This window comes from Elgaria multicarinata, chromosome 4, assembly GCF_023053635.1.
Source record: "Elgaria multicarinata webbii isolate HBS135686 ecotype San Diego chromosome 4, rElgMul1.1.pri, whole genome shotgun sequence".
NCBI lineage: Eukaryota > Metazoa > Chordata > Lepidosauria > Squamata > Anguidae > Elgaria > Elgaria multicarinata.
In genome coordinates, this window is record NC_086174.1 from 116,781,155 (window position 1) to 116,808,674 (window position 27,520).

A 27,520-nucleotide genomic window follows, 5' to 3' on the forward strand; every position below is an offset into this window, starting at 1 on the left:
TAAAAAGCATTCCTCCAATTATCCAGCACTGCAAATGATTTATAAAGTAACGCAGTTGTAAAAGCTGCCAAATTGTTTAAATAGAACTATAAATAGCTTGCCAGTGCTTGACTGCTATAACAAGCAAGCAAATCAAACCTCTGAGGCTACATCAAGGATCATATACAATCTGCAGGGTCATTGGATATTTTTCAGACTTGCAGAAAATGCTGTACTTCAAAATGGATGCAATTCACTGTTGCGCACTATGCAATCCTTTTGTTAGCATAAGTAAGAGACTCCACTTTTCTAGTGTAAAGAGTATTGGCTTAGAGCCGAAAACAGAAGAATCACCTTTAGACCTGTGGCGAAATGTATATATCCAGTATAAGTTAGACTTTGCCTTAGTATGCAAAGGATATTTGTCTAGACTTCATTGCCAACTGAATTTGTTGGATTGAAGACGTATAGAACGTGGTGATGTAAGGACAAGATACTGATAAGCCTTTTGCTTTTTGACAGCAACTGCGAGAATTGATTGCTGAACACAAGCCTCATATAGATAAGATGAACAAAACAGGACCTCAGCTTCTGGAGCTGAGCCCACGAGAAGGATTTTCAATCCAAGAAAAATACATAGCAGCTGATGCCCTTTACAGCCAAATTAAAGAAGATGTCAAAAAACGAGCTCAGGCACTGGACGAAGCCATTTCTCAGTCTACCCAGGTAACATTATTTATTAGAAGAGTAACTAGATTCCCTGCTGAGGATGTTGTTATCTTATATCAATAAACTCAAGGTACATCATGGGTTTATCAGGAATGTAGGTTACCACATGGCAGGTAAATACACATGTCACCACCCCTAGATTTGCTTTTCTTATCTGTCCAGGGATGAGGGCATCTTTTCAACGAAGGAGAATTGAGTTATCTTGCAACAATTAGTCTGAAAAAATTAATTATCAACTTGAAAATATACCTCTCGCTAAAGAACCAGTTTGCTGTTTTAGTACAGAGGTTGGACTTAGGGCTCCATCACATCAGTGATCTATCACACACTTGCCGCGCCTGGTATGTGGTTTTGCAGCCCGGTACTCATATGACATCATTCATGTCCTGCACTCATTTCGCCTCTTCCCCTCCATGTTTTGTTTCTTTTTGGAGCAAGGAAAGTCTGGATTATTTTTCCTCCTTGCGAAATAACTGCACTCCTCCCTCCCCAGTATTGGTGTCGTTGCGTTCTATCAGACCATCCTATTTTTTGTTGGGGGCGTGTGTGTGTCTAAGGGCGGTCTCGCTAACAAAAGAGGAGGGTGGTAAAGGGGGAGGGATAGAGGTCCCATTTAATTCTGTGTTCTTACTCCTGAGTAGGCATTTTCACCTTAAAAGAAATGTGGAAAATTTACCCACCGCCCACCTTGCCCACAGGTCCCTCATTTTTAAAGATAAAGAGATCAAAATTGGCACAGTGATAGCCCTTAAGTAGAGCTTTCAGCATGCCAAGTGTGAATCAGATCAGTTCATCCCTTGATTTTTAAGGATTTTTAAAAAATTCCTTCCTTAAATGTTTTTCCTGAAAGTCCACCAGTGCGAAGGATCGATTTTCCTTTCCTTTGATCATGTAAAGGTGTGCATCTCCAAGTTCATAAAATAGAGATCTGCTGGTTCCCTTACCCAAGAGTAAATCTCATTGATTTCAACTGCATTTACATCCAAGTCATACTAAAATCAGATGCATGCTTGCCTTTGAGTAAACCCCATTGAACAGAGAGAAACTTACTAAAACGGGGTTTGCTCATGCATGAGATTTTAGTATGACTTAGTAGCGCTTCAGGTGAAAAAATACATGAGCTGAAAGCGCACAACAACACACAGATGTGCAAGTGCCAGCGCTCAACTCGCTAAGGAAACGGAGGGGGAAACTGTGGATGAAAACGGGATAGAAAAAGTAGGTGTGATGGAGTTCTTAGAGTGGAGAAAACTCTGAGTGACGCTCACTTGATGACCTTGAGCCAGTCTCATCCTAACCTACACTGCAGGATGGGGTAGTGGGGAGGGCTTGTATGCCACCCTGAGCTGCTTGGAGGGGAGACAGGGTAAAAAAATATGGAATATTAACTAATTTAAAAAATTCTAACTATAATGAGGGAATTATGAAATGGTGTGTCCCAGGATAATAAAATAAGTATCCTATATAATAGTGACCTCACCCATCCATGCAGGCAATCAAAGAGGCTCTTGGTCTTTCTTGGTGTTGGAAGGCATTGATTTATCATGCCCACTGAAAACAGGTCACAAGTTAATTAGAGGGTTTCCCTGGGACATGTTAGCAATAGGACACACTGACATGGTACAAATCCTTCATAGTGATGTAATCACATCAAAAAGTTACTTAAGAACTGGCCTCAAGTAAGCCATTTAAAACTGATATTTTCTAAATGTTTTTAATGATATGTTACATTGTCAAGAACAAAATGTCCAGTAGCTAAAGTCTGAAGAAGGAATTGTTTTGTTAAGTTTGATCATTTTTTTTATAATTACTTCTGTTTTTTATATTTTATAGTATCTTCACATATGGAGAAGTGCACATACACCCTCTGCTTTACCATGCAAATAATGACATGTACGATGCAGCCACTCCATGCAGACACTTGATAGCACAGATACCTGATTCAAACAGTTCTTCCCCCTCAAAAAAGAAGGGGGAAGGTTGGGAGCCTTTAGTCAGAAAAAAAATCTTCCAGCATACCTTCAACCAGCCGTACTGGCTGAGGCATGCTGTCTAAATATGCATAGGATTGCCTCCTAAATGGCTAATGCATATAGGCAATTGGGGTGTGCTGGTTTTGGTTTCACCATTGCCTGCCTATGTTTGCTTGCCTTAGTTGTAAGAAGATGCCTGTTAAAAGCTTGCGGTTGTCTTCTGTCTCAAATATGGTCAGACAGAACTTACTCTACAACACTGATAATATATGGCTTGTTAACACAAAGTCTTGTATTTAACTTTTTAGCAATTATAAAATTATGTCCAGGAAAGTATTAACAGATGATGATAATTAATGTGATGATAGAGAAGTAAATGCAATTGGTCTTTCTTATGAAGTTCTCTTGTTGACTAACAAGCAGATGTGATCCAGACACATAGATTGAGAAGCATATATTTCTGCTGCTTGCACTAAGAGAGAATTCCTCTGAATCTAGTGTTGGGGCGAAAATCTGCCTAGGCCCATTAGGGCAGCGGATGCCCCCGCGTCCAGCCCTCATGGGCCCAAGTGGACACACCCAACAGATTTTCGCCCCACCACTAGAAGGGGGTGCAGATCAGGCGGAAATGTTCTGCTCTGATCTGCGCCCCCACTGTGTTAATGATGCCCTATCTGCATCATAAATCTGTATATATTTTGTGGCTGGTTGAGAATAACAAAGAACATTTGTATATACAAAAACAGCTGATGTTTATAACATCTTTATTAAGCAATAACTTTTTTTATCTAGTTCGATCCAACTCCTTGTAGATGTTGCTGTTAATCTGTCACTTACCCAGTTTCCTCCTCCATTTACCTGCCCAGTTCCATGACAAGATAGATTCAACCATTGAGAGCCTGGAACGCATCGTTGAACGTTTGAGGCAGCCCCCTTCCATCTCAGCTGAGGTTGAAAAGATTAAAGAACAGATCAGCGAAAATAAGAATGTGTCTGTGGATCTAGAAAAACTTCAGCCTGTATATGAAACGCTCAAAAAGCGTGGGGAGGAAATGATTGCACGTTCAGAAGGAGCTCATAAGGACATATCTGCTAAAGGTAATAGAGGATGTCAGGCTGAAAATGCCTCTTTGTAGTTGCAATTAATGAAGTATTTATTTAATTTATTTTATTTTATTTATTACATTTTTATACCGCCCAATAGCCGAAGCTCTCTGGGCAGTTATATTGGGATATAAAAATATTTAAAACAGAGAAGCCAACTAGTAATTTCTATTAGTGTCATCTGATGTTATCTAGAATGGTCTGATTTCTTTTTATGTCATTATGATTCATTTGGTGATTATAAATGGCCATTTTTATATTCACTTAAAATTTACATTTATTTATTTATTTATTACGCTCTCTGGGCGGTTCACAATTTTTTTTTTCTAAAAACAGTCTTTGTCTGCAAGGTAAATGGATAAGCAAGCCTTCACAAGCAGCTCTATAGAAGCAGACCTTGATCTAGCTGGCCATGTAACTATCTAGTATATTTTGTTGCCTAGTGGTTCAAGATAAGTTGGATCAAATGGTCTTTATCTGGGAAGACATCCATACTCTGGCTGACGAAAGGGAGGCCAAACTGCTTGACGCCATGGAATTAGCAGAGAAGTTCTGGTGTGATCACATGGCTCTTGTAGCCACTATTAAAGATACTCAAGATTTTATCAGAGAATTAGAAGGAGCTGGGATTGACCCTTCGGTGGTAAAACAGCAACAAGAAGCAGCAGAGGTAGGTGAAAATGGTTGGACTCAGGCTACAGTCCTGTTCTCACTTCCTACTCATTATACATAGGGATGTTAGTACTTCTGGTTGAATTTCTATTATATGTTCCTGAGAATTGATTTACAAATCATCATGGCTAATTTCCTTGGGACTTAACCATATATGCATAATATAGATGAACATAAAGCTCACATTTTAGAAGTTTTATCAAATTAAGACAACGCTCTCTAGAGACAAGGTCTAGTTAGTACATTTTTTGCACATGGTTGTCATTCATTCATAATGGGAAACCATTGTTTTGATTAAATGATTTCAGGGTCTTTGGATTCATGTTTAAGTGCTACCTATTAAAGCAACTTTGAAACTGAGATGATTTTCATAAGCAATATGTGATATGGCATATTGGTGGGGTGTGGGTGTGTGTTTAAAACTTTAAAATTCCACTCAGCATACACAAGCCTTTGAGATTACCTAAAGTTGGTCTTTAGATCCCAGTCTTTGTTCACAATCAACGTAAATACTGCAACATGAGTGAAATAACAACAGAGCCTGCACTCATGTGCAAAAAGATGTGCCAACAGATCTTGTCTCTAGATTTCATTGTCTTTATTTGATAATGCTTCAGAAATCTGAGCTATTAGATACTTTTAAAAGGAAGCTAGTGTTCACTTTATTTTCTTAGCATTATGGCATTATATTTTTCGATATACAGTTACGTTAGTGAAATGGAAAGCAGTTTCTATTGATATGCAAATGGATATGTAGTGAGAGGGGGAGATTGTTAACCTATCAGTGCAGCAACTTCCTGCCTGGTGAGATAACCAAAGATCTGCTCTTGAACTGTTTCTTCTTGGCTTCAGGCCAGAAGAATCTTTATGTCATCTTCTTTATCCAGTATCACAGGCAGTAAGCCTATATACATCAGTTGCTGGGGAACATGGGTGGGAGCATGCTGTTGTTTCTGTGTCATGCTGTGAGCCTCTCGGTCAACAGCTGGTCGGCCACTGTGAGAACACAATGGTGGAATAGATAGACCCTTGATCGAATCCAGCATAGCTCTTCTTGTGTTCTTATGTTGTTCTTACGTTGAGCTGAAATTAGTTCTACACAGTCACAGCTTCAAATATCCACCTAAGTAAACAGTATTTGCCACGGTTAATTAATATATCTTCGTAATCATAAGAGTAAACTTAATAGCATGCAAGGTTTAACTTTTTTCTTTTCTTTTAGACTATCAAAGAAGAGGTAGACGGGTTACAAGAAGAACTAGATGCAGTGGTAAACCTTGGCTCTGAACTCATAGCTGCCTGTGGAGAACCTGACAAACCTTTAGTCAACAAGAGCATAGATGAGGTATGAATCATGTAAATGTTTGGTGTTTTATGCCCCTGTTGAGTGGATAGGAGGGAGCCCCTCAATATATGGAACCTAAGTTAAAGACTTGATACCAAAGCAGGATTATTTTTGGAATCAATATCAAATTTCACCAAACTGGCCTCTGGCTTGATCCTGAAACTTTCTAGTCAGCTTCCAGGATCGGAAGAAAGTTATACATTATATAGTTAAACCTCTTGCCATGTTATGTAGAATCATCCACCTATTTACCTATGTCCCAATATGAGAAACTGACTCCCCTAGTGATTAACCCATGTTAACCAGTAAGCAGAGAGCAGATGAGTGAGAGAGATTTCTTATGTTAAATTGTGAAGGAATTGTATAAAAAAGCAACCCAGAGGTCTTAAGCTGAGCCTACATGCTTTAGAGCAGGTTTAAGGAAATATTTGCAAATGAGACATCATTATCAAGCCAAATTGACCTTAAAACATGGAAGGAAACTGTAGCCAATCTCAACAGCGATGATCATCTAGATTCTGAGAATTAAGCAGGACCTACCTATAAAGTCCATATTTGACTCTGTCTACACCTGGAACCAGTACTTGCAGTGAGACCAAGAGGGAATCTAGGGCTTGTGCATATTCTCCACTCTCCTCCTGCTCCCCCACCAGGCATAGGACAGAACTTGGATTGGAGAGTCAGAGATTAACAGAGTCAGAGATTAGCTTGGATCCTAATATACGATTAGGGGAAATTGTCACAAATTAGGAGGACCTCTAACTGATTTCAGGTGATTGCACCCCTTCCCAGCAGTCCACTACGCTCAATCCCACATTATTCAGGAGGACACCCCTCACCATCTGTAGGCTTTCCACAAGGTAGCTGCAGAAGGAGAAGAAGAAATGTTTCTTTGAACCTCCTTAAGTTAATGTATCTTAGGATCCAAGCCAGTATTTCTATGTTCTGGCATTGCCATTTATGTGTAGTGAAGGAAATGAGATGCATGAGCTTGAGATCTGCTCCTGATGTCCCCATGAACCTAGGTTCCAAAAGTATCATCTGAATAGACTCTATGTTTCCTGACGAATTTTTTTTCTCGTACGTCCAACATCTCATCTATAATTTTGGATGCCTTTAGTATCTCAAAGAACATAATAAGCTGATATCCATTGTCAGACACTGGTCTAGCCATCCCAATATTATCTTTTACTGGCTTTCTGCAATATAAGGCAGAAGCTTTTTTTTTTTAGCTGAAGCTAACAGGAATTGAACGTAGGAATTTCTATACATAAGATGTGTCGTACCACTGAGCTATGACCACAAGTTAAATAAATCAAATAAGGATGCTATCCTATGTGTGTTTAGACAGGAAAAAAATCCTACAACTCTCTGGCTGGGGGAATGCTGGGAATTGTAGGAGTTTTTTCTATCTAAACTTGCAAAGGATTGTACCCTAAACCCAAAATCTTGAGTGAAAGGGATCCTGCTCCTAACTAAACATCATATAATAACTATGATATATACAACTGGTTTGGTCCCATGCTCCATGGCAATTCTATTATGCGTTAGAAAGACCTTCTGATCTGAAAGACTTTCTGGATTTAAGTAATAGCTTTTAGATATTAGTATCCAGCTTTTAACTCAACTGGGCCTCCATTTAAAACACAGCTAAATTCTGCTTGGGACGCTTTAAATAAAGCATGGAAGGAGCGTGTTGACAAGCTTGAGGAAGCCATGCAAGCTGCTGTTCAATATCAGGATGGATTGCAGGTAAGTTTATTTTAATTTTAAAAAATCACAAGCATTTCTTAATATTATTTTTGTAGGATTTTTAACCTTTCGTTATTAACAATGTCAGTATTGACTCCCAGTGTTCTTTCCAAAAACAATTCAAAATACTGGTCTTAATCTATAAAGCTGTAGATGTTTGTATTCCATAGAGACCTCCTCATCTACATCCTGTTTCATTTTCTGAGATCCCTGATTATTTGAAGACAACACTATTTTTTCTATTATTATTATTATTATTATTATTATTATTATTATTATTATTAATTAATTAATTAATTTATTTATATAGCACCATCAGTGTAGATGGTGCTGTACAGAGTAAAACAATAAAATAGCAAAACCCTGCCGCATATAAGTCTATATGATAGAGTCAGAGAGGAGTTGCCAGGCAAAATTCCAAGGGATGTCTTTCCAGTACAATTGGGCCTTTCTGTTTGAGTTGGCATTTCATAGAATGGGGCAGTTTTAATTTGAGGCTAGTGCATATTTTATTCTGTTGTTTTTATTAATGTGTTCTTATAGAATCATAGAATAGTAGAGTTGGAAGGGGCCTATAAGACCATTGAGTCCAACCCCCTGCTCAATGCAGGAATCCACCTTAAAGCATACCTGTCAGATGGCTCTCCAGCTGCCTCTTGAATGCCTCTAGTGCAGGAGAGCCCATGGCCTCCCTAGGTAATTGGTTCCATTGGTTAAAATGGTGTTGCAATTCCCAAAACCTTGGGTTTAGGCAACTAAAGATCTAAGTAAATATGTAAATTAAGGCCTGAGCAACCTACGTTATGCACATTTTAGGGGCAAAATTATGTGTTACTTTAGAAATTCGTGAATGGATTGCCTGGCATATTTTTCTTCTTCTAAAAGTGTATGCATATAAACTGGATGAAGGCCGCAAGGAGGGGGGATTGTTTTTAACTCTTCTCTCAACCTCAGTTCCTTGATGTAAATTACTCTCCAGAGCTGCTGCAAGATGCAAAAGGGAAAACATATGGGCCCATTAGGGACACACAATGGACTTGTATTGTTGCGTAACTCAGTGGTGTTGTCAGGAGAACTGCATTGTCATTTTCATTTGATACATAAAACCCTCATTTCCATCCTGACATTGGGCCTGCTAAAAACTTAAAGGGCAGGGCAGCATCATGCACAATTATTTTGTCCCGTTTTTTCTTACTTTCTAAGAATTTGTCCAGGCAATTGTAGACTGTAATTTTAGTGCTCTATTTGATGCTCAGGTCCCAGTATCATTATTCCTTTTTCGGTATTCATTTCTTGGTCCTAATTCCTGAAGCCACCCTCCCCTTAGTCTTTGTCCCACATTGTTTACAATATGCACTGGTTTCCATCCAGAAGACACTTCCAAAGGTGGTGTATACTTCAAGGAGATGTGGAATTCTTTTCTCAAGCGAGCTCTTAGATTTTATCAAGGTGTAGGGGATGTGCTCTTGATATACGGAAATGCATATGTATGTATGTTCTTAAAAGTAATACCTGCTGCCAGGCTGGAGCTGAAGTGTGAACACAGCTGTTCAGGCATAACTGATGTATAATCCCTTGTAGTTCACACCTCATTAATGAGGAGCGAAGTTGCCTTTGCTATCCAACTTCTTGAATGTTATGAAAATCTGTGGGCTCTGCTCCACTTCCAGTCATCTTGGGTCATAGATATGGCACTAGAAGATTGTTTGACTATCTTGCTCTGAGCTCTCTCGAAAGATATTCAGAGCATCTTGAGACTCCAAATAAAAGACTTGACCCACAAGTTCCAGAGAGTCTATTAGTCTGTTGCAGCAAAAACAAAGAAGAGTTGTATTTCACTTTAAAAACTAACAGTCAGATTGTGACATAAGCATATATTTTGATGCAGATCATGTAAGTTTATTTAGAATACAATTCTTTGCTCACACTTTGAGAAATGGGGAAATGCATACAAGGTTGTCACAGAGGAAAAACCCAGTGCAAATTTCTGCATTCCTTGTAATACTTACAATTTCGTGCAGTAGAATATATACGTAATGGCATTCATAGCTTAATTTTACTTATGCTGTACCCAGTATTATACTGCTAATATGCAGCAGCCTTATTTGCCATTTTATTATACCTAATTATATTATTTTAACCGAATATGTTACTTCACAGGCTATGTTTGACTGGGTGGATATCGCTGGCAGTAAATTAGCTTCAATGTCACCAGTTGGTACAGATCTAGAAACTGTAAAACAGCAAACAGAAGAACTAAAGGTATGAAACTTTGCTTTATTATTCTTTGACATCTTTCTGTGAGGATTAGGGTCCAGAATCAGTGTGCATTTGCTTTGTAATAAAAAGGAAATTATTTTCATATGTGCATGTCATTTTAAAACCCACAGCCCTTGTGACTCTGAAAGTAATATGACATCAGTTTCCCCTAAAGGTTAATTGTGGGTTAAAAAAAGAAAAGAAAGTCCATTTTTCCTCACTACATAAATTACTTTTATGACATTTAACTTCCCTTTCAGAATGTGTGCAAGTTCCTGCAAAGTCAGTCATTTTTGATACCCTGGATTATTCCTAAACGTTCATAGATCACTTTATTTCCACTACAGTCCACTGGGCTATGAAGCTCAAATCCCCAGCCAAGTCTAAAAGCAAATTTGGAATGGAAATATGACTCATTCTGTTCATAATGCCTGGATGCTTTTGTGTGTTTTTGCACAGGAAGCAGAGATGGTGTAGGATATCCTGTTTTAGGGCACAGGATTCGGCCAAATGATCCACTCTAGCTCTGTTATTGCATGTGCAAAGCAGAGGTGAACAAGTTAGAAAAAATAAACTGGGATTTTTGACCAACTAATATTCATGCCTATCTCTTAGTTTTGAACATTGAAAATTAGAGTTACACAAAGACTTTAAGAAATGAAAGCAGGGATTAAAAGAACATGAGAGATGGGGTTGGGTGGTGATAGTGATGCATCATCCTGGCCTAGTGGGAGGCATGAAGGAATAAAGAAAAGCACTTCTGCATTTTTCTTATCTCCCACCTCTCTCTTACGAAATCACCATGTATCTTTGGTCACCCATGTTTGGTAATGCAAGGGATCAGGATTGTGTTAATGAGTCACAGCAGGAAGTGTTGTGGGGATGCCCACTGAATTATGGGCTGTGTTCAAGGGGGGGGGGACTACGCAATGGATCCTTCTTCCTTGGATCTTCAGCAAGCCAAGCTCCAGGTGTGCATGAAGATGTCTTGCCCCTCTGTGCCTGGATCATAGGGCCTGTGGGTCCCTATGTTAATACAACTAACAGTCTTCAGAAGAAGACACGCTTTTGTTGAAGGAGAAGCACGCTGGTATTTAAACCCCTGGAATTACGAAATTCACGAGGTGTACAATTTCCAGGTTGTGTTTTTCATAGCCAAACATTCATAGTAAAGGGAAAAGCTCTCCTGTGGTGTGTGTGTTTCCCTCTGCCCGTTTTCCAAAGTGTGAAGGAATATTCTTCATAAGGATCATGCTGTGGATGTGTCCACATGGTAGCCATCTACCTCAGATTCCATATTACTGTGCACAATTGGAAGTAGGGATCATGTCTCTTGCAAGGGCAAGGGCCCCTTCCACTTGAGACACATTGCACCAGCCATAGGAGATCGGCATGGCCTGTCAGGCATGTGGATGGTGGGGAAACCAATGTGAAATGAAGCCTCAAGCACATCCCCATCGTGGAGTTTGGGTGCTACCTGTATCAGTGCCATCTCAATCACCAAATAATCAGAATGTAGATCAGTAATTCCCAAATGATGTGCTGCAAGAATACTGTTAGTTATGGCAAAAACTACTTAATTTTGCAAAATCTTAAGTTGCCTATGAATCCAAAGGCTTCAGCCCCAGAGGAGGGTGCTCACAGCCTCTCTGCATGACATTCTGCTGTGGTCTTCTAACCTTCCAAAAAACCTCCTCTGGAGATGGGTCATTCTGTCATATTTCTGCATCAGGTGTAATGGGTTCAGTTGCTCCCAATGCAGAGATGTATCAGTATGATCTACCCTCAGAAGAAGCATGCCCAGAACAGCATCTCATGCAGAAACGTAATGGACAGACTCCTCTGGAGGCAGGAAATTCTTACTTTGACACACTAAAAGTGAACCATTTCAGATATAAGAGGGAAGTGTGCCTCCAATTTTAGTTTGGAGGCAATGTGCATCAGTTATCTGAATTTTGGGAAACACTGGAACATATGAGTCGAATGGGTTGGATCCTTTTCAGAGAAGGGCCTCTGATCCAGTGGAGGCTTCTGCGGGAGAAAGAGGGTGAGGCAGTTTTTGCTGATGCCTCCTTCCCCCTGGAGCCTCTAGTGCAACCTCCCATATTGTCCTGGCGGGTCCCCTAACCTTTCCAGAGCAGATTGCAGAGGTGAGGGAGGCTACAGACAAGGCAAAATCACCCGCCGGATCCAACCCTACATTGACAATGTTGTAATAAGGGCAAAGTACCCTACAGTGCTGTTTCTGTGGTGCAGCTGGGCCTGGACCTTGGGATCGAAGTACAGGGACCTACAGTCCACCGCCCCTCCCCACACACACTCCCTGAATTACCACCAGACAGTGACAGGTAATGAGGACATCAGAGCAGCAGAAGCAAATTCCATTTTATACAATGTTAAAATTTAAGTGAGTTTAAAATGCAAATTGCACATACCCAAGAGTATTTTTTATTATTATCAGGGTTGGCAAACAGATTTGTTGTTATTCTAACATACAATGAATGTAGGAGCAGATTTAAAGCCTGGTTTAGCAGAGGGCAGGGGAGAAACAAAATGTTAGTTGTGTGTTTCACAGCTGAAGTAATATGGCTGTTTAAAATAGGGATGTACGAGAAATTTGTTTCAGTTCATTTTTGATCAGAATGTTATGCACTTCGTACCTTCTGGGCCAGACACAGACTCAGATGCAGTCTGTGGTCAAAGTCTGTGCATTTCCAAACTTTCAGTGATTCGCAGACCAAAAAAAGGCATTCGACAGCATAGGAACATTTTAAAAATGTCTAAAAAAATTGTACTTTTGTAAAATGTGCACAAATATACTTTAATCAGTGGGAGAATAATGTGTATATTTCGAAAATATGCACAACAGATGCCTACATTTGGAAAAATACGCATGGAAAAATACAGATTTTCATGTGAAAAGAAATAAACGAAGCTCACAATCTGCTATAGACTTGAGCTTTGAGATGGAATTTGGAGAACAGTGGCCTTAGCTAGACCTAAAGTTTATCCCGGGATCGTCCCAGGGTCATCCCTGTTCATGTAATTGACACACAGGATATCCCGGGAGCAGGATATCCTGGGACGACCCCGGGACAATCCCGGGATAAACCTTAGGTCTAGCTAAGGCCTTTGACAGTGTTGAGTTTTGCTGATTCACACATACTTTTTAAAGAGACCCACTGTAAGACCATTAAGTCCAGGGACTCAAAATAGCCTAGTTGTACCACTGTGCTCTTTTCTGGGTGATATTCCTCTTTGGCATATCTGTTCCTGTGTTTCATCAGCAATTTAAGAAAGAAGCTTATCAGCAACAAATAGAAATGGAACGACTGAACCACCAAGCAGAGCTGCTGTTAAAGAAGGTGACAGAGGAGAGTGATAAGCACACGGTACAAGACCCCTTGTCTGAACTCAAGCTCCTGTGGGAAAAACTGGAGGATAAAATTGTTAGCCGCCAGGTAAATACAAAATCTGCTAAAAACATACAAGTGGAAATATACCTTACATTGTGATGAGAAGCTATTAATATCATAATGCCCATGTACTTCAACTAACAATCGTGCTCTTTTGTTCCATTTTATAAAATGGAAATGCCTAAGCAATCTCTTTTATTAAATGTATGTTGCTTAATTGACCACTTGCATGTCCATCATATTTTTCTTTTACCCATTTCTAAGGAAACAGTATAGAATGACAGAGGTGGAAATGACATGACAAATGTTCATGTAGCCACATGCTCTTGAATCCATCAGGCTGTCAACATTTGTTAACATGTATATTTATACTGCTAGCTTTATATATTTCTCCCACCTCTCCAACTTAGGCTGTAATCCTAGACACACATATCTGGAAGTACGTTCCATTGAATGTCTGAATAAACATGCACAGTTAATCACCATTTTTATTTTTTGTTACATGCTTCCAATGGCAATTGTTTCCATATGGCAACCCACTTGTGTACAGAAGCTTACCAAATGAGCTAGGGTTTTTTCTCCATGTCACTGCAATGTGCACTTTGAGGTGTGTGTGTGTGTGTTTGGGATGACATAGAGAAATTTTCCCCATCCACACAGTGAGCACAGGAACAGCTTGACAGATGAAGACCGTTCCCAAGGGAATAATTTCATTGTGGTGTTTCCCGTGAACCAGGCTTTTGTTGTGCCTAGAAAGCCAGGAACTATACACTGGTATTCTGTCATTATTTTTATTTATATATATGTTGCCATCAAAGTACACGTTGCGATTAAAGAGCAACATCAGCAACAACAACAAAAGAGTCTTAATTTCGAAGTTAAGGAAGGGACGAGAGGAAAGGGTAACAAGAGAAAAATATTAGCACACGCAGTAGGGTTGAAGACAAACAGGCTAAGACAAAGGCTCCATGAAACAGTTTTGCAAAATTCAAAGACCATTCCTTCCCACATTTACTATTTTTTAAAAAAGAGACAATTCCAAAGGTGAAGAGAATGGATGAGGGGAGCATATTCCAAGTAATATGTTTAGGGTCAGAGTATAATTGGAAGTTGCCACTCCAAGTATTAAACCAAGTATCTTAAATCAGACACGTGAGGTGAGTGGGGAGAGTTCATTGGGCTTCGATGGTGAAGATACAATTACAAAGCTCTACTCAACGATGAAGCTCTTAGGCGAGTCAACTGACCTACTTCTATTCTGTTGGGAGAATAGAATCATGCTTACATTATAAACCACACTTGATGAGAATTCTAAAAAATAATAATTACAACAGAACTTTAGCTTTGGGCACCTTTTGTAATGTTGTTTTCAGGTAATGTCACTGCTTTCAAAAGTATGACACAATGTTTGGACGGTATCTCTTTATACCAGTCATTCAGTAAAGGGTTTGTTGAACTAAACACATGTTAGGCACTTGTAAGTTTAGCATTGTGTAATAATTTCAGTTTTTATTTTCCTGCTTTTATTACAGCATAAGCTGGAAGGTGCTTTGTTAGCTTTGGGTCAGTTCCAGCATGCCCTGGATGAGTTGCTGACATGGCTGACGCACACGGAAGACCTGCTGAATGAACAGAAACCTGTGGGTGGTGACCCTAAGGCTATTGAAATTGAACTAGCCAAACATCATGTATGTAATTGATCACATATCATTCATATATGTGGGTCTTTTTAGTGGCAATGGTTACAAATAATGTTCGCTACCTCTTAAAATAATGCTTTCTGAGAACAGAGACTGAGGATAAATGTGTATTTAAGAAACCATAATTACGGATGCAAAGGTATTATTATTTCCTTCTTTGTTTAAGCTCCCAAATCATAGATGGCTCAGACCAAGTCATTAATTTAAGAAAAGAAGTCTTCTTGGCAAACTATCACATATCATCCTGGCTTAATAAATGAACTGCAGGTACAGAAAGGGTTCAGCAAACATATGCTGTTATGTACTTCCTGCTAATTCAGTCTTCCATGCTAGGGAGAGATCACAGAGTAGAACTTCCTCTTTGATCATCAAAAACTTTGGGAAGTTGGCAAGCAGTAGTCATTGTGCTAAAAAATCATCATCTGAAAATTAAAGAAAAGCGCCAGTTGGGTCCGTAATAAAACTTTTACTTTTAAAACATAAGTGGAAATTTATTTAGAACAATGAATAGTAAAGCTTCATTCCATGGCTGAATTATAACAGAAGGGGTAAGAGTGTACCATGATAGACAAGAGATAACAATTCAAACATAAAATAACTCCCTCCATATACCGTAAGGTTCTTCTTTCTGTACTATTAACATCATAGTGAGGATGTGACTTTGTTTCTGTAATGTAAGAGGATTCAATATTGCTTCATAACCATTCAGCGAATTTTATGTCCACATAATTACTTGCTGAGGGAACCAAGCTCTTCAACAAGACTGATGCTGCTAATTGGGGTAAATTGCTATGACTAGTGAAAAATGTGTTGCTACAATTGCAAAAAATACCACCAGAAAATGACTGCTGTATATGTAGAGATCCCAATTCATAGAAATATCCTCCACAGGAATTAAATTCCAGGGTTGTTGTCAGTATACTATGTAGAGATCAAACTGAACGTGTAAACTGGCCCATGGAGTGAATAGGTAGCAGCGTTTAGTCATCCAATACTGGGAGATGAAAAGTTGTGATTACAGCAAAGATTGTGCATAAGTGCCACTTTATAACAATTATTATTATTATTATTATTATTATTATTATTATTATTTATATAGCACCATTAATGTACATGGTGCTGTACAGAGTAAAACAATAAATAGCAAGACCCTGCCGCATAGGCTTACATTCTAATAAAATCATAATAAAGCAATAAGGAGGGGAAGAGAATGCACCAAACAGGCAGTATAAAAGTCAGAACAAAATCAAGTTTTAAAAGCTTTAGGAAAAAGAAAAGTTTTTAGCTGAGCTTTAAAAGCTGTGATTGAACTTGTAGTTCTCAAATGCTCTGGAAGAGCGTTCCAGGCGTAAGGGGCAGCCGAAGAAAATGGACGAAGCCGAGCAAGGGAAGTGGAGACCCTTGGGCAGGTGAGAAACATGACATCAGAGGAGCAAAGAGCACGAGCGGGGCAATAGTGTGAGATGAGAGAGGAGAGATAGGAAGGAGCTAGACAGTGAAAAGCTTTGTAGGTCAACAGGAGAAGTTTATATTGGATTCTGAAGTGAATTGGAAGCCAATGAAGAGATTTCAGAAGTGGAGTAACATGGTCAGAGCGGCGAGCCAAGAAGATGATCTTAGCAGCAGAGTGGTGAACAGAAACCAATGGACTGATGTGAGAAGAAGGAAGGCCAGTGAGAAGAAGGTTGCAGTAGTCCAACCAAGAAATAACCAACAGTTAAATCTGTTGTCACTGTTTCTGTCGAATTTTTGGCAGTGTTTTGAAACTGGACTACCTGAATCGAAAAAGAATACCAAATCTGATTGTAATAGATCAAGCATCCACTCTACTATTTTCATATACTAGATGCTCTGTGTTTATTTTTTTTTATTTTTTTTATTTTATTTAAGTTCTCTAAAAGTGTATCTCAAGACTAGGACCTATCCTGCTGGGCTGCTTTGTCAGTTTCCCATAATTCCATTTCAATTAGAAGGATCTGGATAGCTTGGGATGGCTTTATGAAGGAATTAGCAGAAAATTACATTGCTGTTTGTCAAGAACATCCCTGAGGTCATGTGCTTCTAGCTTAGATGTATAATTCAAGTTATAATTGCCCTTCCTCTCTCTTAGGACCTTCTAATAATGGGTGTTAATGGTGTGCTGTCAAGTCTAGCTCCTACTTTCTCACACCACTGTAACATCCGTTGCAATAAAATGGTGACCAGTATATTTGTATTAGCAGAGTGTAAATAGGAAAGGAGAAAAGCATGCTTAATTTGACTACAGTTTCTTTTACAAATAGAATGCAGCAAAACATGCAATGTAAAGAAAATGCAACATTGATATTAACTCTTAATGAAAATTCAAACCCTGAAACTTCTACTATTTCTCCATACTGTCAGTAGAGTCTTACTAAAATGATGGTGTTGCTTAGGACAAGAGAAATTAGTGAATAAAAATATGGTGAGGCATGAAATGTTTACACCTGCAGGTGCTGCAAAATGATGTCTTAGCTCACCAGTCCACTGTGGAAACAGTTAAGAAAGCAGGAAATGACCTGATTCAGTCAAGTGCTGTTGAAGAAGCAAGCAATCTACAAAGCAAGCTGGAACTTCTGAATCAGCGATGGCAAAATGTCTTGGAAAAAACAGAAAAAAGGAAGCAACAGCTGAACAGTGCTTTGATCCAGGTGTGTATGAGAAATTGAACAAAAGAAAACCCACTTGCATTGAATGGATACATTTGGGCTCATTCCAGACAACTTAAACACTTTGAAGACCTACTGATTTCAATAAGCTAGTTAAGGATGCACTTTGTTCTCTGCAATTAAAATCAGTTGGACTCAGAAATGCTTAACTTTGGATTGTGTCCTTGATGAATTAACAAAAAATTAAAATATAAAACTATAAATCTTAAATATCACTGAGATTGAGTTTGTATGCTTAGTTTCCTCTTTGTGTAACAATTTCTCTCTCTCTGTTTCTAATAATCCTGTAGTTATTAGTTTCAGTCATCTTTACTATATGAATGATTTTCCTCTTTATTTCCAATTGTATCTTCATAAATACTCACCTGAATCATAAATTGGGATTTAAACTGTAATAGCTAATGACCAAATATATACATTTCTTTATCCATTAGTAAGTTCTATATAATCAATGTAGTGTTTGTGAGTCTTTCTTTTGCATTCAACAGTGTTTCATTGTATCTGCAATAATTTTCAGTTTAAGCCACAGAGGATGTTTCTGGTTTAGTGGCATTTCCTTTTAGGTCTGATTTAAGTCTGATTTAATATGTTCAACTTTTGCAGCCTCTTAGCTGACGTAGCAAGTTAGACTGTTGAAATATGTTCTGAAGTGCTGTGGTGATGTATCATTTTAGGCCCAAGGTTTCCATGGTGAAGTTGAAGATCTTCAACAATGGTTGACAGAAACCGAACGTCAGCTTTTGGCATCGAAACCTGTTGGTGGTTTACCAGAGACGGCAAGAGAGCAGCTTAATACCCATCTGGTAAGGATCTTAATATTGCAGATGGTCCCAGTTTAAAAGCTAAACCTTTGTGGCCGTTCATAGTGAAACATTTGCAATTTCTACACAGCGAAATGTGTGTAAGGTTGTTTAATGAGAAGACTTTTTTGGGGGTGGGGGGTAAATTACCATGTTGCAAAACTGATGGCTTGGTACATCTGTATGGCTGAGCAGTCCTCAGCATTATTTTACAGGAGGGGAAAGATTTTAAGGGTATTTTTGGTGGCTGTGGTATTTAGCTATAAAGTCTAGAAACCTTTACAATTTTCCGATATAATTTACATTCTTTTTATACCCTTTCTTACTCCAAATTATTGTTTCATTTACCCACAGCTTCAATGTAAAGACCTTTTTTCTTTTGCAATTTAGCCTTCATAACAGCAAAATATCATTTTTCTAAAAAGGAAAAGACAGTCAAGGATCACAGAATTTTCTCCATTGCCCATTTATTGTTTTCTGACTCATCATATAATTTCACAGAGACAAAGAATCTCCTCTATATAAAGTGCCAGAGAACACAATTGTATTTGTCTTTTCTTTTCAGGGTCTTAATGAAGTAGAAGTCTCAGTTCAGAGCCAAAACCTCATTAAAAGTTGCCTGCTTTTAGTCCTTGGATTATAAGGTACCAGGCTTGCTTCCAGACAGGGCTTTTATTGTGCAATCATCCAGGCACAGATTTTTTACCGGGCGGGGGTGGTGGCAGATGTCATCATCTTCCATTTGTAATTGTCCTGTGTGTTTCCACTGTTGCTTCTACAAAAACAAGATCAGATAAGGAGGAAACATGGAATAGCTGCACAATGCCTTTTGATTGTCTGGAAGCATGCCTGGTCTTCGGTTTTGGATCTAGTTGCATGTGCAAGATTGTAGCCTAGGTCTGGGATGCACAGAAGGGGCACTTGTATGTCGGAGAGGATGCCTCTTCTCTAAAGGAGCAATTTTTAAGCTGAACAGCTTGCTCCAGGTAAGCAGAACATATATGCTGTCCTTCTTTGGATCCTAGCCTAGGTGTATGTTTCTTAGAAAAGCTTCCGTGAATGATAGGTACACATTAGCTCTTTCTGCACCTAAGGGTTATCCCAGGAAAATGGAGGGATTGTCCCTGCTTGCTCCCGGGATCCCCTGTGAACGATCCCGGGACAATCCTGGGATATAGGGCTGGTGTAGACATGCCCATTAAATGGGCAAGGAAAGGGATCTGGAAAACATAGCTAGCGGATTCTTAATTAAGTATCTCACAACCTTCTGTGGGTTGTGTCTTTACTTTAGATCAGCCATGATCACTATGAACCTGTATTTTTACCAGAAAATTAAGGGCATAGGGCACAGGGCTATGATAGATATTTGCACAAGTAGTACATCAGGTTTTATTGGGCAGTTTCTTGTTTTCTGAAAGTCGTTTGCTAAACCATAAGCCACTTTTTAATTTTGGGAATGGAAGGGTGACCTACTGAAAGGGAATTGGTACAATGAACAGTGGTGTGTGCCTGGAACTGGTGCAGGCACACACCCTGGACTGCAGACTGCAGGGTTGGAATTGCTCAATAGTTGCATGTGGTGCGGGCAGGATCGTCTTAAAAAGTGGGTTCTTGGGCTTGTACAGTCATAGAAGACCACAAACCAAGTCAGGCACATTAACCTTGAGGGTTACTTACTAAATTTAAAGTTGAAACGTATATGCATATTTGTTTATACAAATGGGCACCACAAATATAATACACATTAAAAACACACACACCTAGAAGATTGATTACATACTTGATTAATCGTTCTTTTTCTATATTGATCCAATTTGACCAGAGAGGGAGCACAATTCAGTGGTGCTGCTACACGCACATTCTCCTTGACCATCCATGGTAGCACGTTCTTCGTTCCGCTCTCATTAATCTATCTGTACATATTGCTGTTGTACTTGATTTTATAGTAAAACGTAAAACTTTAGATGCTGGCATTTTAGAATAAATGTTTATGCATTAATGATTTGGGATGTCTTTCCCTCTTTGTTTAGGAACTCTGTGCTGCCTTTGAAGCTAAAGAAGCAACATACAAATGTCTGATGCAAAAGGGCTTACAGATGCTTGCAAGATGCCCTGAGTCTGTTGAAACGAATGTTGAGCAAGACATAAATAATCTTAAAGAAAAATGGGAATCTGTTGAAACAAAGCTCAGTGAAAGAAAAGTATGTTGCAGTATGAACATGGGGAAATTCTCCGAATCTTAATATTAGATTATTTTAAATGTAGAATAGTCCAGGCAGCTTTTTAGCAGGAACTAGTGATAAATGATGTCACTCACCAGTATTCATATGGAAAAGCTGATCAATAAACTATATGGCACAAGACCAAGAAGAGCAACATCTGTAAATGTAAACACCTCCTCTTGAAGTCTAGGTCACAGACCCAAGGAATAAATAAATCCTTCCTAGACACCCAGTCCATCATTCCATCTGCTTGGAACCGATGCCTTAATTTTATTGCTGGCATTGTGAACATAACAGTTCTTAAAAGTTTTAAGTGATTAGGCCTCTATTGTGTCCTTTGGGAGACGACCTCATACTTGGGCAGAAGCATCTTACTCATAGGCATAGGTTCCTGTGGGGGAGGACATTCTTTTGAAAATTACTCCAAACATAGCTACACAGTTTAATCTCAGTCAGACTATAAATTACATTCTGAAGCAGCTGAAATATGAATGTGTTCACAAAGAATAAAAAAATGATTAAATAAATAAAAGAAGCTATTCTTTGCACTCTCATTTCTCATGTAATGTTCAGTAATGGAACCGTTCAGTGGTGTTAGGAACGGATCATACATTTATGGGACCAGTGATAATCTTTGCATAGGGGTAGAGTGGGTGTGCCCCTTCCCCTCCACCATGCAGATATTATCAGTTATGAGGTAGAGAGGGCCTTTTCAGTGGTGACTCCATACCTCTGGAATCAGCTTTTATCAGGGGTTTGTTAAACCCCTTCTTTGCAGGTCTGCAGGAAGCCTCCAAAGACCCAGCTGTTTTTGTTGGCTTTCCCTGAATCTGTGGTCTGCAGTTTTATTGGTGTAATTCCTAGTTTTTTTTAGTATTTTTTGTACATTTATTGCCTTTTTAGATATTTTTGTATGTTTTTATTGTATACGCCATTTTGAAAGGATGTTACCCTTAAAGATGGTCCAAAAATATTTAAAATAAAATAATAGAGTCAACCTGTTAGACCCTCCACATTCACCCTGATTCATGGTACTCTTCTGCCATATGAAAACATACCCATTTCACAAAGATCTTTGCGAGTCCAATGAATGTCTGAACTGAGCCTTAGTTCTGCAGCAAGGAGTATACCCTTTAGTGCAAAATTACAAGGCAGGGATGTATAACCTGGTGGGCCAGATAGCTATCCAACTCATTCTTGACATTCCCTCATGCAGTACTAATAGTGCACATGGTCCCCATTTATACAAGCAGAATCAAAGTGGAAAAGCATGTGTATGTTTCTGGATTCTTGACTGAGTACTTGTGAACATCATCATTTAGCACTGAGAAGTGGGCTTTTTTAATTTGTAGAACTCTGTATGTGGAATTTTGCCTGCCTAGTAGGTTCTTTTTGCTCTGTCTTTTTGTTCTGAAATCGTTTTCTAATTATTATTTTTTAAATGTGTTATCTTTATGCTGCTTAAGACTCCAGACCATGTCAACATTAACCTGGAAAAAATTATTAAGGGGAAAAAACAACAGCGGCCCTCTTCCAAATTACATTCAACCATAACGTGGTTTATTGCCCTATAAACCTTCCACTGCTGCTAAATTATGGTGTGTTCTTACAGATCAAACTGGAAGAAGCCCTCAGTTTGGCAATGGAGTTCCACAACTCATTGCAGGACTTCATCAACTGGCTTACTCAAGCTGAGCAAACCTTGACAGTGGCTTCTCGGCCAAGTCTTATCTTGGACACTGTCTTGTTTCAAATTGATGAACACAAGGTATGAAAAGAAACGGCAGCAGATGCATAACCTTCTCTTTCTCACTCCTTGAATGCACTGGGCTGGGTTCTATTAATGACTAAAGCTAGACATTTTATAGCCTCCTAAGTGATATTTTATAGTTTCTCTGACCAATAAAGTTAAAAAATCAAATCATTCCTTGGATACATATATCTTTTTGCATGCTAATACTACCTACTTCTTCTTCTTTGGAAGGTCTTTGCCAATGAAGTGAATGCCCACCGAGACCAGATTATCCAGCTGGACAAAACTGGAACACATTTGAAATATTTCAGCCAGAAACAGGATGTGGTCCTCATAAAGAATCTGCTGATCAGTGTCCAGAGTAGGTGGGAAGAAGTAGTTCAGCGCTTAGTGGAAAGAGGAAGAGCGTTAGATGATGCAAGGAAGCGTGCCAAGCAGGTAACATGATGGGTATTAATCCATAGCAAATTGAGGGTAGCCTTGCTGTAACTAAAGTCACTATCAAGTATTTTAAAGAAAACTGGGAGTTTTAGAACAACAGGTCTGGCTGGTTTGAGCCAGAACAGATATTTCTTTAGTCCAGCCAGATACTTCTGTTTGAAAGGTAGAACCTTCACTTTCCAACCAAGCAATAGGGCTTTATATAGATCCAGTTGTTTATTAGCGATTTCTCTGTTTTGTATAAGGTTACATGCTCAATCTTCTTTTATTGTAATGGTCAGGATTACTTACATAAAGGCATCACTTTCTGAAGCAAGTGACATATTTGCCTCTTGAGCCTCCACCAATAATTCTACTCTGGACTACAGAGTCTCCCCTTTCCCTTAGCCAATCCCTTCTTTTTCAATGCCCTAATCCACCCCCACCCACCCCAGATTTGCAGCATTGTATGGCTGCTTCTAGCCTCTTCAATATTTTTCAGACTACCATATTTTTTGTAGTTTGAAATGAGTTGGAGGTCAGCTGTTCTCAGCTGTCTATCCTGACTGGAGAAGTTTAGGGGTTAAATCATTAATCTGATACCAAAGTGGTAGAACCTTTCTGCCGGGGCCATACTATTTCAGTTTTCATGGATGTGTAGAGCGGGTTGGGGAAAATTGCTACATCAGAGAAACAGCAAAGTTTTCAGCCTTTGGTGTGTGTATTTGTCACGTGGGTGCAAGTGTCAGGTGGGGATATTTTAAAACAAACAACTTCGCATATAAAAATTGACTCTGCATGAGGGCTGTACCTTATCACAAGTGTGGAACATCCCAAAGAGAATATATCATTGTACATTGAACCTGGGAGACCTGGGGCTCACCTACACCTGCAGCCCATTGGGGAGTGGGGAGGGACGATCACGGAGTTTTCCACTTCTGAGATCATCCCTCAGGGGCCAAATGCCAGCGAGTTAGCACCATATCATTATTATTTTTTAAAAAAGAGTTGACATTTGCGAAAATGTGCAGGCACAATCCTGTGCAAAGGTGAGATTGTTTTTAAAAAACAAACAAACAATGAACTCGGCACTGGAAGATGCCAAGCACCATCCCAAAGATGGTGAGAATGCTCTCCCCCTCCCCCCCAATGCCCACCGACTCCCCCCACCCAGCACAGCTCCCATTTCGTGGGGAAGAGGGAGGACTCCGGAAGGGAGAGTCACATTGCCTGCAAAGCTCAGGATGGTCCCAAGACAGCAGGGGGGGCGGGGATGGAAAAAAGCAGTCCCATCTTTCCTGGGAGAACTGAGTGCTCATTACTGGTTCACCCCAGGATCAGCTGTGCGTCATTTGGACGTGCAGGGACGACCTCATGACCACCCTGGGATGAATGGCAGGTGTAGATTAGGCCCTGAATTCAAATTACCATTGGATACAACAAGATTCACTTATTTGTGTCATGCACCAGTTCCCTATTTCTATTATATTGACCTATTTGAAAAGAATAGTTGCAAGGAGGATGAGATATTTATTATAAATATTACATGACAGTAAATGTCTAAAAGAAAAGGCCATTCTTTCCATTCTGGTCCAGTTTGAATTGCATCTCTCTGAATATTAGTTATTTAATATTCTCAAGATTGAGTGTATGCTGAATGTTTTAAATTTGTAATCTGTGTCTATATGCAAGAGAAATTCTTTATTTTTCCACAGTTCCATGAAGCCTGGAACAAACTTACAGAATGGCTGGACGAGTCAGAAAAGACTTTGGATGCAGAGCTTGAAATTGCAAATGATCCAGACAAAATTAAGATGCAGCTCACCCAGCATAAGGTGAGTCACTAGAAATGGAATGTAAAGGCTATCCAATCAGATGACTGGAAAGCCAGTGAACCTAGTATTGTGTAATTAGCAGGAGGAGGGAGATTTATTGGTCACTAGGTTGGAATGTTTGCCACCATCAAATTCAAACACTGGCTGTTTTCCAGCTTGTAAAATAAATAGAAGCTGGGACATTTCTCTGTGGGGTCTGGTCTTCTTAAGGCATGAAACTACATTGGAAAGGCAAGGCACCATAGAATCATAGCAGCCAGGTAAATTATACATAAAAAGAAACTGCACTAAACATTTTCTATCTGCAGTCATCGTGGGCCTTTGCTAGGCCATGGGTTAGCCTGGTGCGTGCCCCGGGCTCGCCCCTGTGCGTCCAGATGACACACAGGGGATCCTGGGCCCAGGCAGGGGTAACCCTCCCTTGGCCCGGGATAACCAGCACCACTTTTGGCCCTGTATTTCCTGCGGCCTCGGGCTGAGCCTAAGACCGTGGGCGTATAGACCGGTCTGCCACTTTTCTCAGCTACCACAATTACTCGCAAGTAGCCGGGGAAAGTGGCCGACGGTGCGCAGTGCTCCGCAGGAGCGCTGCAGCCATCAGAGCAGGGTGGGGAGATCAGGGGGGAAACGGAGCCATGGGGGATGGGGGGGAAACGGAGCCATGGGGAGATGGGGGGAATCGGAGCCAGGGGGAAGATCGGTGCGGGGGGGGGAGCGAGGAGGACGCTTTTAAAAAAACAACACTTACCTAAGCGCACGAGCGCTCGTGCGCATCCGTCCCCTTTAAGACTAAGATAAAATGGCCAACGGGACGAACCTTTCCTTTACCCCGTCGCGTCTGACATGTAGAAAGGAGCGACAGCCCACGCTACTTCTAGCCCCACCGGATTTGCAGGTAGGTCTAGCAAAGCCCTTGGTTGATCCAAAAGATCCCATACTTTTGGTTTTGATTGAACATGCCATGAATTATGCAAGGATTGTTTAACCCTCACACAACCGCTGCCTGGATTCAGATGACATGACCACCTGCAGCTGTGGCTTAAATATTCAAAATGGCTGCCTGCCTGCATCGCAGTCTATTAAATACCTAGCTGTCCTAAAGGGTCAGATCAGCATATATCATACCCATTACTTTTTACCTTGAATTCAGTCAGCTCAGTTCATTTTATACCAGCTCATAGAACAGATATTTAGAGTTTTAAAATGTGTGCATGTTTACTCATATAAGGTAGTCTTGTAAAAAGTATGAATTTATCTCTCATTCCCAGTACATGGGCAATAAATACAGTATCATTCAAAGATCCTAGGTAATCCCCTTATCAATTTATTTGGGTTTTGTGTGCTTTAGATTGCTGCATACCACAAGTTTCTTTTAACCTTTTTACATTGAAACAGTCTTGGAAGATTGTACTGGTTTTAGTATCTTGGACAAGGACATAAACTAGACTTAGACAAGGACATAAACTAGACTATGTGTCTAGTTTGACACATAGACTATGTGACTATTTGGAATAGACTATGTGACTATTTGGAATGACTTAGCTTCACTCTTTGCCAAGCTTGTCACTGCCAAAAGTAAGAAGAAACCAAAATTTAAAAAAATGATATTGCCAAAGTTTTGAGGGAGTATGCATTGCCTTCTTATCTGTTCCCACTCCCCTCCATTATATGTTATATTTAGAAGCCAGAGTAAGAAGAAATATTGGGTCATGCAGTTAATCTTCCCATGCTCAAGTATTTTAAAATATTCATATGTTTTAGGATAATATGAGCCACATTAGTGACCTATCTCAATTTACTTCACATATGTGGCACTAGTATAGTCATTTTTGATCGATTGTCTGTAATTCTTGTGAGTGTCACTCCTCGATACACTAATTGAAGAATTAATGAACTGAAGTCATGTGTTTTTCTACCCAGTGTGTCTTTGGGGGATGTTTATTTGATGCTCTTGAAAAAGCACAATAGTTGCACAATGATGTCTTAGCAAAAAGTCCGTGCTCCAGAGAAGAAAGCAGCACAGAAATAATAAAGTATTTTAAACATGTAATTGTTTGTTTACATGGGGCCTAATCCAGAAAAATTTGCCACTTTCAATCCTTCTTTATTTCAATGAGTGTAATTAAGCACATGGTTAGCTCTCTTCTTTTGAAGTTGATGGGACTTTAAATGCTTGCAGTGTGGGTTATTTAAAGTAATAGTTTTGTGTATATGAAAGAGAGAGAACAAGACATCACCCTTTTTTAAAAAAATTTAAAGCTCGTTCCCCTAGGATGTAAAAAGAAAGGAAAATCCAGTAGCAATAGAATTAAAATGTGTCAGTATGATTTACACCATTACCTATTTGTAGGCTGAGCATGACCATTGATCATTGGGAGGTCTTTGAATATGCAAAAAATGTAGTTGTTCAAATACAGAGATTTCGATTCCTTCTGGATTATAAATTACATCCACATTCAGAATGGTATTAGCTAGGCTATATAGTCCAGCAAAGGAATGATTACACAGCTGTCTCTCTTTTGTGTGCTTGTCCTGAGAAAACATGAGTTCACTTTGTGCTTATTAGTGACTCCATGGCAAAGGCTGCAATGCAGTTTCTATAAAGCGTCTGGATCAGACACCCTTTTGACATTTGCAGCATAAAAGCCATTTTGGGGGAACAAGGCTTCCCCATGAAATAGAAGAAGTAAGTTTTGTTTGTCACAAGGGTGATTGAACATTTAAAGATGGGTTATATGTTGGGTTATTGTGCCAGAACTTTTCTCTCTCTGGAACTCTGTTTGTGCTCAGAAAACAAACACACATCACGCAGGTCTTACACAGCAGAGCTGGTTTATTTCCTTCAGGCTTCTGTGCAGTTCAATTCAGATCAGT

The 27,520-nt window shown here is 39.5% G+C and overlaps 1 protein-coding gene across 11 annotated transcripts in view; it reads left to right on the forward strand.

Moving 5' to 3' along the window:
- Positions 1-27,520, forward strand: part of DST (dystonin) — a 391,150-nt gene that overhangs the window by 329,272 nt on the left and 34,358 nt on the right. For all 11 annotated transcript variants that reach the window (XM_063125032.1, XM_063125037.1, XM_063125036.1 and 8 more), the window contains 14 exons: positions 502-705; positions 3,548-3,779; positions 4,229-4,455; positions 5,680-5,802; positions 7,453-7,554; positions 9,715-9,816; positions 13,101-13,274; positions 14,762-14,917; positions 17,401-17,598; positions 18,291-18,419; positions 20,447-20,617; positions 22,251-22,406; positions 22,623-22,829; positions 24,527-24,646. In XM_063125032.1, the coding sequence (XP_062981102.1) occupies positions 502-705; positions 3,548-3,779; positions 4,229-4,455; positions 5,680-5,802; positions 7,453-7,554; positions 9,715-9,816; positions 13,101-13,274; positions 14,762-14,917; positions 17,401-17,598; positions 18,291-18,419; positions 20,447-20,617; positions 22,251-22,406; positions 22,623-22,829; positions 24,527-24,646 (2,301 nt within the window). The remainder of the gene's footprint in view (positions 1-501; positions 706-3,547; positions 3,780-4,228; positions 4,456-5,679; positions 5,803-7,452; positions 7,555-9,714; positions 9,817-13,100; positions 13,275-14,761; positions 14,918-17,400; positions 17,599-18,290; positions 18,420-20,446; positions 20,618-22,250; positions 22,407-22,622; positions 22,830-24,526; positions 24,647-27,520) is intronic.